This window comes from Octodon degus, unplaced genomic scaffold, assembly GCF_000260255.1.
Source record: "Octodon degus isolate 3935 unplaced genomic scaffold, OctDeg1.0 scaffold00147, whole genome shotgun sequence".
Lineage (NCBI taxonomy): Eukaryota > Metazoa > Chordata > Mammalia > Rodentia > Octodontidae > Octodon > Octodon degus.
Window position 1 is genome coordinate 2,754,179 of NW_004524723.1, and position 14,380 is coordinate 2,768,558.

At 42.2% G+C, this 14,380-nt stretch overlaps 1 protein-coding gene across 2 annotated transcripts in view; it reads left to right on the forward strand.

Annotated features, from left to right (window-relative positions):
• Positions 1 to 14,380, forward strand: part of Slc12a8 (solute carrier family 12 member 8) — a 179,347-nt gene that overhangs the window by 104,646 nt on the left and 60,321 nt on the right. For both annotated transcript variants that reach the window (XM_004642168.2, XM_004642167.2), the window contains one exon: positions 10,744 to 10,857. In XM_004642168.2, coding sequence (XP_004642225.2) covers positions 10,744 to 10,857 — 114 coding nt within the window. The remainder of the gene's footprint in view (positions 1 to 10,743; positions 10,858 to 14,380) is intronic.

Below are 14,380 nucleotides of genomic sequence, written 5' to 3' on the forward strand. Positions count from 1 at the left end.
TTGGGGTTTTTTTGGTGTGGAACCAGAGATTGAACTCAGGCCCTTGCACTTGCCAGGCAAGCACTTATTCTACTGAGCTATCTCCCCAGCCCTTCACTGTATATTTTAATTCCTTTGTAAGATTGATTTCTACTGATTGATTTCATTTTTTTGGATGTTGTCTCAGTTATTTTTCTCTTGTTGCTGGGACAAAATACCTGACACCCAAAATTAAGGAAGGAAAGGTTTATTTAGGTCACAGTTTGTGGGGGATTCAGTCCATAACTCAGCTGGCTCAAAGGCAGAGTGGTACATAGAAGGCAGCAGTTCATGGAGGCAGAAAACGGCAAAACAGCAAGAGCAAAAAGGCAGGAGCAACGGTAATAGCAGGGGCAGAGATAAAGCCTCTATCCCTTCTTTATATTACTTTCAGGCTATCTGCCCCAGGGTGCATGTAGCACTCATACCCATAATCCTAGAAGCATTTACACCCATAATCCCCGCATTTGATCATGAATTAATCACAAACTCTACAAGCCTGCCCCAGTAAATACATTAGGCTTTGTGGGGGGATGCCTAGATATAAACCAGAACAGATATTATTGTGAAAGGTGTAATTTCTCTCTCAGCATGTTTTTTGTTCATGTACAGAAATGCTATTAATTTATGAATATTGACTTTTATCCTGATACACTATGGAATTTGGTTATTAAATCTACAAGCCTCTTGCTGGATTTTTTGGGGTCTTCAACATAGAGTATCATGTCATCTGCAAGTAATGATAATTTCACTTGTTCCTTTCCAATCATTATTCCTTTTATTTCTCTCTCTTGTCTAATTACTCTGGCTACTGTTTCCAGAACTGTATTGGATAGGAGTGGTGACAGTGGACATCCTTGTCTTATTCTTGATTTTAAAGTGAAGGCTTTTAGTATGATATTGGCTGTTGGTTCGTTATAGATGACTATTATCAGGTTGAGGTAAGTCCATCTATTCCGATTTTCTGTAAGGGTTTTATGATGAATGAGTATTGGACTTTGTCAAAATCTTTTACTGTTATCTCTTGAGATTATCATGTGATTTTTATCTTTGGCTCTGTTGATGTGGTGTATTACATCTATTGATTTGTATATATTGAACCATCCCCGAATTCTTTGCATGAATCCCAGTTGGTCATGATATATAATCTTGATGATTTTCTGCATTCTGCTTGCTAGTATTTTATTGAGGATTTTGCATCTATGTTCATTAGGGAGATTGGCCTATAATTCTTTTTTTTTTGGTTGGGTCTTTCTCTGGTTTTGGTATCAGAGTAATATTTGTCTTCAGGATTGAGCTTGGAAGAATTTCTTCCCTTTCAATTTCATTGAAGAGTTTGAGAAGTATTGTCATTAAATCTCTAAATTTCTTGTACAATTCAGCTGTTAATCAATCAGGATCTGGGCTTTTCTTTGTTGGTAGGTTTTTTAATTACATTTTCAATTTCATTGACATGCTAGGTTATTCAGAATTTTTACATCTTCTTGATTCAGCTTTGATAATTCACATGTATCTAGGAAACTGTCCATTTCTTCTGTGTTTTCCATGCTGTGAGAGTAAGGCTTTTAAAGTATGTATTGATGATTTTCTAAATTTCTATAGGGTCTGCAGTGATTTTGCCCTTTTCATTCCTTATTGCATGAATTTGAATTTTTTCTTTCCTTTTTTTGATAAGGTTAGCTAGGGTTTTATCAATTTTATTTATTCTTTCAAAGAACCAACTCTTCAATTCATTAATTTTTTTGCATTGTTTTCTATTGTTTTCCATTGCATTAATTTCTGGTCTGATCTTTATAATTTCCTACTCTCTTTGGACTTTGGGCTTTACTTGCTCTTCTTTTTCTATGCGCTTGAGGTATAACATTAGATTGTTTATTAGAGCTATTTCTGTTTTCCTGATGTGTGAATTTACAAGCATAAATCCCTTTTAAAACAGCTTTTATTGCATCCCATAAGTCCCAGAAGCATTTTTGTCTTTCTTTCTTTCTTTCTTTCTTTCTTTCTTTCTTTCTTTCTTTCTTTCTTTCTTTCTTTCTTGATATAGGCAATCAAACTCAGAACCTTGAACTTACCAGGCAGATGTTTATACTGCTATCTGCTTAGCCCCTGTTTAATTTCTTTTTTAATTTCGTCTGTAACCCACGATTGTCCAAGAGGGTGTTATTTAATTTCCATGTGTTTATGGAGTTTTTGCAATTTTTTTCTCAATAATTTCTGTTTTCATTGCACTATAGTCAAATAATATGCATATGATAGTTTCAATTCCTTTGCATTTATTTAAGCATGCTCTAAATGCTGTTTTGGAGAACATCCCATGTGTTGCTGAGAAGAATATGTATTCTGATGCTGTTGGGTGGAACACTCTGTAAAGATCTACTAAGTTCATTTCTTCACAAGTTGAGTTTAGTTCTGTTATTTCTTTGTTGATTTTTTGCCTAGTTGATCTATCTCTTTGTGACACTGGGGTGTTAAACTACTCCATTACAGTTGTGTTATTGTTCATTTTATTTTTCATGCCTGTTAAAACTTGTTTTATATAGTTGGGTGCTCCTGCATTGGGTGCGTATGTATTTATGATTGTTGTCTCTTCCTTTTGCAGTTTTCCCCTAACATGTATGTAGTGATCTTCTTTATCTATTTTGTTTATTCTTGGTTTGAAGTTTACAGTGTCCACAACCAGAATAGCTACCCCTGCTTTTTTCTGGATTTCTGTCTCATGGAGTATTGTTTTCCATCCTTTGATTTTCAGTCTATGAATTTCCTTTTGAGTAGAATTGTTTCCTGTTTACAGCATATTGTTGGATTTTTTTTTCTTTTTTTTTGCAGAACTGGGGATTGAACTCAGGCCCTTGCCCTTGCGAGGCAAGCACTTATTCTACTGAACTATCTCCCCAGCCCCTATTGTTGGATTTTATTTCTTGATCTACTCTGTCAGTAGTAGAGTAGTACTTCTTTTGATTGGTGAATTGAGGCCATTTACATTGATTGTTACAACTGATGTGTACTGGTTTGTCTTTGACATATTATTTTCCTACTTAAGTTCCCTACTTTTCTCCCTCTATTTTATTGCTTTCTCTGCGTGGTGATTCTTTCCTTTTGTTGTTCTTGAAATTATCATTTTTGTCTCTTTCTAGAATACCTGACAGTACTCTTAGTAGGGTTGGCTTGGTGGTCATGAATTTCTTCAGTTATTCTTTGTTATGGAAGTATCTTATTTTTCCATTAAATTTGATAGATAGTTTTGCAGGGTACATTAATCTGGGTTGGAAATTGTTTCTTTCAGTACTTGAAATACTTCATTCCAAGCTCTCCTTAACTTGATGGTTTGTGTTGAGAAACCTGCTGTGATTCTGATGGGCTTTCCATTATAATGATCTGTTTCTTTTCTCTAACAGCTTTTATTGTTCTGTTCTTTTGCTGAATTTCTGGATATTGATTATTATGTGACTGGTAGTAGATTTATTTTGATTAGGGATAATTGGAATTCTGTATGCCTCACTTAATTGCATGTCAAATTCTTTTTCTATCCTTGGGAAATTTTCTGCCACTACTTCTGCAAATAGAATTTTTAGGTCATTTATGTTGACTCCTGTTATTTCATTGATACCTATCAGTCTTATATTGTTTTTCTTTGTATCGTCTTGCAGCTGTTTAACTGTTATGTCCTGGTTCCTTGTAATTTTTAAGAGATCTTTCCTATTCTGATCACTAGCTACAATGCTGAATTCAAGGTCTGAAAATCTATTTTCAATTTCATTCAGGCAGTTTTGCCAGCTTTCAATGGAATTATTAATTTTGTGGATATCTGTTTGAATCTGTTTCATGCATTCCAATTCTTTCCTGTATTATTCATTCAACAATTCTATCATTTTTCTATTCTCTTTTTTTTATCTATGTCTTCTTTAGATGCACTGAGCAATTCTTTCATAATTGTTGTCATTTCTTTTCTTTTTTCTTTTTAACCTGAGATATTATTGCTGATCTGATTCTCTCCATAGCCTGATGGAGTTGTTTATTTACTTTAGTTGCTATCATTTCAGAAGTTTCAGATGTGTGACTTCCAAGTTTTTCTATGTCCTTTCCTCCTGGGCTTGTTCTGGGTCAGCTGGAGGTCTGAGATTGCCTTTTTATTAAAAGAAAACAAAGCAAAACAAAACAACTTTTAATTTTTACTTATTGGTATGGGTCTCACTATGCAGCTCAGACTTGTAGTGATCCTCCTGTCTCAATCTCCCCAGTGCTGGAATTACAGGCATGCACTGCCATACCTGGTTTGGGGCTGGCAAGGCACTCCCAGGGTTCTGGGGCTTGGCATGTGGCACTGAGGATCAATTTTGGGTCCTTGTACTTGCCAGGCTACTGTTTAGACCACCAAGCTATCTCCCCAGCCTTTTTCTCCTTTGTTTTGACATTTTTGAAGCTCCCATTTTTCACCAGGGCTCAGCAAAAATGGTGGTAGGCTGGGTAGGCTCACCAAGGCTGCCACTGCCTAAGGTTCAGTGTGGCTTCCCCAGTGGTGGGGGAACAAGCTACAGCTCAGCAAGGCTCCTTCAATGGTGTTGGGGTACAGAGGTCAATGTGGCTCTCTCGATACAGGGGTGGAGAGCATACCAGTCCCTGAAGTTTCAAAAGCTGTCTGGCACTCAGCCTGACTTCAACGAAGGTGCATGTGATGGGGGCCAAAGCTCCCACTGTCTGGGATTCAGTATGGCTTCTGTGGTGGGCACGGTGAGCCACAGCTGAGGAAGTCTTCTGCAATGACAAGGGGGCAGGGTAGAGTTTACTGAGGCTATTGCCTTAGTGGTGGAAGGTCAGGCTCCAGCTCAACAAGGCTCCGTAATGATGGAGGTGCAAGGCAGTGCTCACCAGGGCCCCATAGCTGTTGCTCAATGCCCTCCATGACATTGTAGGGGACTGGCCACAGCTCAGTGAGGCTCCTCACATCTGTTATTCTTGAGTACCTACTTGCCTCATGTTTAACACATGATAAAATCAATACACTCCTCTCCATTTTGTTTCTCTTGAGCCTGCTTTGTTCTTGTGGCTCTAGAGAACCCATTGTTCCTTTTTTTTTTTTTCTGAACTGGGGATTGAACTCAGGCCCTTGCGCTTGACAAGGAAGCACCTATTCCACTGAGCTATCTCCCCGGCCTCTTCCTTTTGGTTCTAATGAACCTATTTTTTTCTTTGACCTTAGTGAGTCTGTTTTTCTCTTTGGCCCCAGTGAGCCTGTTTTTCTCTTTCGCTTCTCTGGAGCCTGTTTCTCTTGTTAACATCTCTGAAACCTATTTCTCTCTTTGTCTTCTCTGGAAACTATTTTTCCCTTTTTGTGAATGCACAGCTAGAGGTCTCCTCTTACCTGCTATCCAGTGCATTTTCTCATTCCCTGGGTCCCTGTTTGGGCATCAAATGCTGTGTATCACACATGTCTTGAGGTTCAGGGTGAGGACAGTGAAAGGATGGAGAAAAAAAGAAGACAAGAGTCAGAATATAGAAAACTAAGGCCAGATGGAGCCCTCCTTCTTGATGGGAGGAGTAAGAAAAAATAAGGAGGAGGAGGGAGGGCCCTGTGGCTGCAGCACATTTATTTATACATGCAGGATGTTGAATGACATGTGAACCACCTTTCCTTATAGCTTATCCATGTAGTTTGCCTTGGGTGTCCAGTGTTCTTAACACTAAAGCAGCTTATTCATGTGACTTGCCTGAGGTGCTCTGTGTTCTTGAGGGTGGCCTTGCTCCAGCCCTGCATGTGTGATTGATCTCCAGATTCAGCCACTTCCCACAAAATAAGTTTTAGAATCCCTGGAAATGTGAGACATTGGGATAAATCAGAGAAAGTATGGTGGGTGGAAAACTGAACCAGACAGACCAGGAGTCCAACATTTTCCCAGCTTCCAAACCCAGTACATCCCATACTGCTGAGCCCATCACAGCATATTAGGCCTTGCCTACTCTCCCCAACAGCACAAGGGAGATGCCCTGATCTTCAGGGCAACCCTGGATGACATGTACATCTCTGATGGGGCCACATGCCATGCCAAAGGCTCTAATCCCAAGAAAGGCAGTGAGTGAAATTTGGTCATTCCTAGCTATGTGACCTTGGATGAGTCTTCCCTTTCCTGAGTTTCGATTTCTTAGAAACTGAAATTCATGCAGATTGGGTGCTAGGATCAAGGATGATTGTTGATGACTTGGTGCCCAGTGATTGGCCTATAGATGGTGCCCAATAAAGAGTTGCTCAGCATTGTTTCAAAAGGGAGGTTTCCCAGTGATCTCCTTGTGGGGGGAGATCTCTGCACACATTTGTGGTGGGCACGGTGAGCCACAGCTCACCACAGTTTTGTCTTGGTACCTACAAGGGCTGAAGAATAAAAACATCTCTGTTTACATCCTTTCTGGGGCTGCTGTCCACTCTGAGGTGGGACACAGACACATGGACATACAGGCTTCTGAAGTTGTAGATAGTGGCCGGGGAAATAGCTCAGTAGAGTAAGCACTTGCCTGGCAAGCACAAGGGCCTGAGTTCAATCCCCACTTCTGCAAAAACAAAACAAAACAAAACAAAACAAAAACATGAAGTTGTAGATAAACACAGGTTCACAGGGCTTTCTATGCCTCACCTCCTCACCAAGAAGCTTCAGAGACCTGGAACCCTCAGGTGGCTTGCAAAATGTGGATATGGTCACAGTGATCGCAGCTTCTAGACTCTCGAACAGGGCTCTGACTGAAAGAATTAGGAAGCTTTCTGGGTATCAGCAAGTCAGGTCTCAGGTGTCACTCTAGGAGGGTGTGGCAGGTGGCATGTGCCTTAGCTCTGTACCCTTGACCCTGGTGTGGCCTGCTGACCTCACACCAACTTAGCTAGCCAGGACCAGCTGGGCAGGGCATCAGAGCCTCACCTGGACACACACTCTACCTAAACTCCAGATCTAGTAAGACTACAGGTAGTGGATGTGGGAGAGAGACCCCATCCCAGCAAAGGCAGGAAGATGAGAGGAGCAGTTTTCCTGGGGATTGGATTAGGACTGGGGGCTCTGAGATAGGGTGGCAATGGGGGTAGGTGGTAAAGGCCTAGGAAGATGAGGCCAGATTCACCCATGGAAATGTGGCCAATATTTCCATGAGGCTCAAGTGGGCTCAAGTGATTATACAGTTAACTGTCTAGTTTTGGGGATCACTGCATTGTTTATCTGAAAGCCTTATTCAGAGACCTCAAATGCGGCATGGACTATGGGTGTTCTCCAATGCAATCTCAACCTCTCTCATTTCTTGTTTCTGTTTTTAATTTTATTTGCCCTATCTTTTTTATGTTTTCCTCATTAATCACCCAAATCATTCTAGGAAACAAGAAAGGGGGGAGGAAGAGGAAGAGGAGGGAGAGGGAGAGGGGGAAAGAGGGAGAGACAGAGACAGAGACAGAGCAGACAGAGACAGAGAGAGAGAGAAAGAAAAAACATTCATATATGGGAAATCTCCCTAGAGAGAGTGATCTTTCAGTTGTAATGTCCTTTTGTTTTCCTAAGAGATACTATTTTTTATGCTAAATTGATTATGTTCATTTTGAAAATGTGGAAATTTTATAGAAATAAAAGAAGAAAGCGGAGCCAGGGAGATGGCTCAGTAGATTAAGCGCTTGCCTGGCAAGCGCAAGGGTCTGAGTTCAATCCCCGGTTCTGCAAAAAAAAATAAATAAATAAAGAAGAAAGCAGAAGAATTGTTCATAATTATTTATACAGACCACTCAGGTTATATTTTGATATTTTTCCTTCTAGACTTTTCTTGTATATATGAATTAAGACTTCTTTGTGTGTTTATGATATAACCAGTATCCAGTTTTCTAACTTAACACATGCACATTATGGGCAGTCCCTATGATATTAAAATCTCTTTATCTATAAGCATTTAAAATACCTCAGTTCCCATTAGTTAGCCATTTAGACCCCCAATTTCACATTATTACAAGTAAAACACTAACAAACATCTTCATCCATAGAGTTCTCCTCAAAGTTAAGATTATTCCTTGAGAAGCTTCAGAACTAGACTTGGGGACTGGCGATATAGCTCAGTGGCACAGTGCCTGCCTGGCAAACTCAAGATTCTGAGTTTGATTCTCAGTACCAAAAGAAAGAAAGAAAAAGAACTACATTTGGGGTCCAAGTCAGAGTGCCAACAGGAAAGTGTGAGTGTGAGTTTGAATGTCATTGTGAATGTGTGCTTGTCCGTGTGTCCTGTCAGCATCTATGTTTGTGAATGTGTGCCTGTGTATAAGTATCAGTATAAGTGCGTTGGTATGTGTTAGTGTGTATACTTGTGTATTAATATGGATACGTCAGTGTGAGTGTGTGCCTGTGTTCATGTGGGTGTGCCCATCTAGGTGTGGTAGTGTGGGCTTGTGAGTGTGCCATTATGTGTTCTGAATGTCAGTGTGAGTGTATGCTTGTGTGTGAGTGTGCTTGTGAGTGTCAGTGTGTGCTTGTGTGTCGGTAAGTGTGCTCATGGATATGTCACAGAGTGTTGTGCTTCTGTGTTGGTGTGTGTCAGTGTGAGTCAATGTGAATATGTGCTCATGGGTCTGCAGTTTTCACTCACCCTACAAGAGAAGGCAACTGAGGCAAGCCCCTGCTCTTTGGTTGCCGACCTAGCTGGGGGATGGAGGCAAAGGTAAGGCTTCAGAGTGATACATGGGGCCTGAATTCCCACTGGGCCTTCAGGCTGACCAGGACAAAGGCCTCAGCCTGGTGACCAAATCCTGGCTGGTTGGGCCCTCTGGCAGCAGAGGCCAAGTCCCTGCTGAGGCATTTAGGGCTACAGGCCACACAGCCTGCCCCAGGCTTTCAGACCCCTCGCCACCCCAGCAGGGCTGCACTGAGCTCAGAGGCAGGGGGCTGGTTTTGTCCTCAGAAGACTAGTCCTGGGGTCAGCCAGCGGGGAAGCTAAAGTTACCACAGATCTCGCTGCTCTTTTGTTCTGGGCGGGGGACCAGCTGCAGGGGCGCCAAGCCCTTTTGCATCCTGCATGCTGCTTGGGATTTAGTGCGCAGAGCGAGCTCTGTGTTCAGGCAAAGGAAAGCGACTGAAGATGATTCTAGGTTCCCAGGGGTCCCCTTCTGCTTTACTAAGCTTCCCTTTTACGATTTTTTTTTTTGAAAAATATTTTTCCTATGAAGTTATGGCTCTTGGAAGCTGAAGGAAGTGCAGTCAACCCCACCGGCCTTGTGAGACGGGAGCTTCTGTGTGGAAGGAAGTGCGAGGTGGGTGGGGGATGAGGCTGTCAGGGGGCTGTGTGGCAGTGGCCTATGGCAGCTGGACACCATCCTGTGTGGCTATGAGGGTCGAGGGAAAAGGAGAGGAATTGGTTTCTCCCAGACTAGAGCTCACAGAAGTAGACTGACTCGTTCTCAGAGAGGAGCATCAAAAGCAGGGCTGAAAATCCTGGGTTCGGAGCCAAGAGCTCTTGATTCAGGGCTCAGAATTCCACAGCACTAACGCTTTCACAGATGTGGAGCAAAGTGACCTCTGTCGAAGAAGCAAAGTGCTTGGACGATTGGAGCCAGTTGAGAAACTGTTAAGGTCAATGTACGTTTAAAATAGTTGGAAGAATTAGATCTGAGATAGCCTGGCTGGGAAGTAGTCTGGGAGCAAGTCTAAGTCAGGTGTGGGTGTGAGCTGGGCCCCCACACTGAGCGATCTAAGAGGCTCCTTCCCACATGACACCCGATGTACCTTACCCACTGTGCACCAGCTGCAGAGTGGGGCTCGGGCACAGAGACTCATAGGACTGGACCTCTTGCAGCAGAGGCTGTGACTGGGAGATAGCCAGCGTGGCTGGTTTTGGTACCAAAAGCAGTGACGGGAGTCAGTTCTGATTAGGGAGACACTGCACTTCTGAGCTGTGCACAGTACTAACGCCTAGAAAGAAGCCAGGAAGTCAGGGCCTCGGGAGGGAGGCCTGGTGGTGCTGGTGGTGGCCTGAGAAGAGGGACTGTTGGGAGGGCAAGGAGTAGGCAGGAGAGGGTGCTGTGGGCTGCCCCAGGTTGCTCAGAGCTTTGATATATGCTTGAAGGAGTTGGAGCTTATTTCTGCAGCTCATAGGCACTCAGGGGAGGTTTTTAATCAGGGAGGTAACTTGCACACATCAACAATTTTTTTTTATCAACAACTTTTTTAAATATGAAAAGCAGATACACAGATTTCCAGGGAAAGACACTAAGATACTCCAGTTTATACTGAAGTCTATAAAGTAAAAATGAAAATGCTCCTTTTCTCAGAGCTTGCATTGTGTCATTTCATCCACCTGTGTCAGTAGAGCTGTAGGGACACACAGAAAGCCCTCAGAGGGGGAAGGAAGATGATTGGGGTAGATCTTCTCTCTCTCATCTCCTCCTGTCACACACACACACATTCTCTCTCTCTCTCTCTCTCTCTCTCTCTCTCTCTCTCTCTCTCTCTCTCATCTCTATCTCTTAATATTTAACATCATACAAAATAGTACTCTAGCCAGGAGTGGTGGTACATGCCTGTAATCCCAGCACTCCAGAGGCTGAAGCAGGGGGATCATTGTGAATTTGAGACCAACCTGAACTACAAAGTGATAACAAGGCCAACCTGAACTGCATAATGAGACCCTGTCTCAAAATGACTAAAAAAAAAGTACTATAATGTAAGGAAATCTGTGCTGTGTCTGATCTCTGGGTTCATTTTCCTGTCGTTTGTGTCATTTCAGAGCATGGTTTTATTGGCTATTCACCAGAACTTCTGTGGAACAACACACTGCCAGATTATAGCCCTGGGGAGTCTTTCTTCACTGTGTTCGGGGTGTTCTTCCCAGCAGCAACAGGTATTGTAATGTGGGTCCTTTTTCACTCTCACTTTAAGGGTACACATGCTTGCTTCTCCAAATTGTGTCTGATCTAAGAGCCTTCATGTGCTCTGAGGTTATGCAGCTAACTTTAGAGGAGAGTGTTGATTTGTTCATAATTTCTGAAGGTGCCAACACAATTTATTCCTCCTTACCCCTTACATATTATTAGCTCTTGGCCAAATCAATGGAGGGGACATCCTTCTTTTAGGGCTGAGCAGGACAGCTTCTTCAGCAGGTTGGTTGGCCCTCCTTATACTTGACTAAACCCATACTTGGCCTAACACACACACACACACACACACACACACACACACACACACACACACGCCATTTTGTCTTCTCCTAGGACCAAAGAAAATGTCTTTTCTGTTCTTCTCTCTTTTTCGTTTTGTTTCTTTTTCTTTCTTTCTTTCTTTCTTTCTTTCTTTCTTTCTTTCTTTCTTTCTTTCTTTCTTTCTTTTTTCTGTACTGGATGTGGACTAACCAGGGGCCTATCGACTGTGAATGAACCTCCTTGACCGGCCTTCCCCCACTTTGTCACATCAAAGTGGCCATGAAGGAGCATTCCAAAGTGGAGGTCCCTAGGGAATTTTGTTGTTGTTGTTGTTCCCAAGTTTTATTCAAGAACTCATAAAAAATATTCCAGACAAAGGAGCTTTAATCCTCCTCTTCATCCTGGCTAATCGGGAAGTAATGTAATTCGTAACTGTCTTTGCTGCTAGCAACTACGTACAACCAGTCACACAGATTATTCTTCTTCAAATATTTTTTGGTGAGATATTTCCAGTATCAGGAATGATGGTACATGCCTGATATCCCAGCATTCTGAGAGGCTGAAGCAGGAAGATCCCAAGTTGAAGTCCCATCTGAGGAAGTCAGCAAGAACCTTTTGGAAAAAGGCGCCCCGGAGGTCACCGTGATCTTGCTCTTGCTCCTCTGGATGGTGTCCACCCCTCCACTGAGATTCCCAGTTTTGCTGTTTACCTTGATTCGTTCCTGGAGAAACTGCTCGAAATTGGAAGCATCAGTGATTCCATCTTCTACAGGATGTGTGCACTCGAGGATGAACTTTAGGACCTCCTTCTTTTTTTGCCCCCCTTGGCTGCAAGCTTTTTCACAGGTGCCATGGCGGCCGAGGAACCAGAAAGCACCTAGGGAATTCATGCCTCCCGCTCAGTCCTTAACCAGGAAGGCCACAGGCTAGCATGTGGAAGAGTGAGATCCATGGGAAATACATTTGCCAGTGACTGGGCTTCTCTCCAGGCACAGACTGTGAAAAAAATTGTCTTTGGATTGAAGAAGTGGAGCTAACCTGAACATGGCTGCTGTTGTCTGCTGTCCTCTGCCCTTTCTCTGCCTTCCTGCATGTGCCACATTCCTTATGCTTTTCTCAGATAGGATAGGAACAGAAAAATGAGGAGAAGCTACTAAAATGTCTGCTATGGTTTGTATCTTGATGTCTTCCCAAAGGAAGGTGATTGGATCATGAGGGCATCATATTCATCAGGGGATCAGTCCACTGATGAGCTTGTAGATGAATGTGATGTTGGAATGTGAAGCCTGGTCAGAGAGGGTGGACCCAGGGGGTGTGGCCTGGAAGGGGTGTGGCCTGGAAGGGGTCAGCTCCTCCTCCTCTCTTGATCACTCTCTGCTTCCTGCCTGCCATGCCATGGGCTGTTTCACTGCTGCTCTGCCCCTCTGCCATGCTGCCCTGCCTTGCGTTGAAGCCTCCACAAACCATGAGCCAAAACGCACTTAAGACCCATGCGGTCAGGTATTGTGTCTCAGCTGTGAGAAAGTAACCAAGTGTTGGCAAGGATTTGGAGAAACTGCAACTCTGAGACTACCAAGGGGAGTGTAAAATTATACTGCCACTTTAGTTTATATCTTGAAAACAGTTTAACACTGTTTTAAAAATTAGACACACACTTGTGGTTATCTACTGCCAAGAACTGGAAGCTTGTGTCCTCCATAAAAGACTTTAATTTAAAAATTCAAAGCAGTTTGATTTGTAATAGTTCCAAAATAGAAATAGCTAACATGTTTACCAACAAGTAAACAAAAGAGATAAATAAATTGTGGTAATAGCCACACAGTAGCAATAAAAAGGAATGGATTATTGATACATACAAAAATATGTATGAGTCTTAAAATGGTTATGCTGAATGAAGAATTCAGTAAAAGGGCACCTTTTAAGAAGAGCTCCAAAAAATAAGATAAAACAAAAGAACTCCATTTATACAAAATTCTAGAAAATGGAAGAAGTGCCATGATCAGTATACACAGTGGGGATTGTGTTCAACCCCCAAGACTATAAAAAAGCAAATAAAAATAAATAATATGCATCCCACTATTAAAAAGAGAAACTAAAATATATAAGCCATAGTGATTGCAAGCTGATCAGTTGATGTCTCCGAATAGGGCTGAGAGCATCCAGAGGCAGAGATTATTAAGGGGCAGTAGGAAATTTGGGGATATGAAAAACATTCCTGATTATAGCAATGGTTTCATAGGTATAGTCATATCTCAAAGCTGTTAAAATTGCTACTCTTCCTTCCAGCCGGAACTGCCATCTTCCAGTAATTTGCCAAAATGACTAACACAAAGGGCAAGAGGAGGGGAACCCGGTATATTTTCCAGGCCTTTTAGAAAACATGGGGTTGGGGGCCGGGGAGATGGCTCAGTAGAATAAGCGTTTGCCTGGCAAGGGCCTGAGTTCAATCCCCAGTTCCACCAAAAAAAGAAAGAAAGAAAGAAAGAAAGAAAGAAAGAAAGAAAGAAAGAAAGAAAGAAAGAAAGAAAGAAAGAAAACATGGGGTTGTTCCTTTGGCCACATACATGCGAATCTACAAAAAGGGTGATATTGTAGACATCAAGGGAAGGGGGACTGTGCAAAAAGGAGTCCCTCACAGATGTTACCATGGCAAAGCGGGAGGAGTCCACAACGTTACCCCAAACAAGCAAGTTAAGAACAAGATACTTGCCAAGAGGATTAATGTGCATATTGAGCATATTAAACACTCAAAAAGTCATGATAGCTTCCTGAAACGTGTCAAGGGAAATGATCAGAAAAAGAAGGAAGCCAAAGAGAAAGGCACCTGGGTTCAGCTGAAACGCCAACCTGCCCCTCCCAGAGAAGCACACTTTGTGAGGACCAATGGAAAGGAACTGAGTTGTTGGAACCTATTCCCTATGAATTCATGGCATAAACTGGGGACGTTGCTCTGCCATTCAGTACCTAATTGGCAGCTTAAGTGTGCTAGGTCCTATGTAAAAATAAAACCATCTTGTGTTATAAGGGTGGTTTTCTTAGTTGAACAGGTATATGGTGGCTTCTTACCTCAGAAATATTTGCAGCAGATTTTCACTGTACCTAATAATTGTGTCTAGCCTTTACTCTTCAGTATTTTCTTGCTAAAAGATATTGCTGAGGTATTGTGCACGTGTATACCCAAAAAATTAAATATTTATAAAATATTTATATTGGCTTGAAGATCTT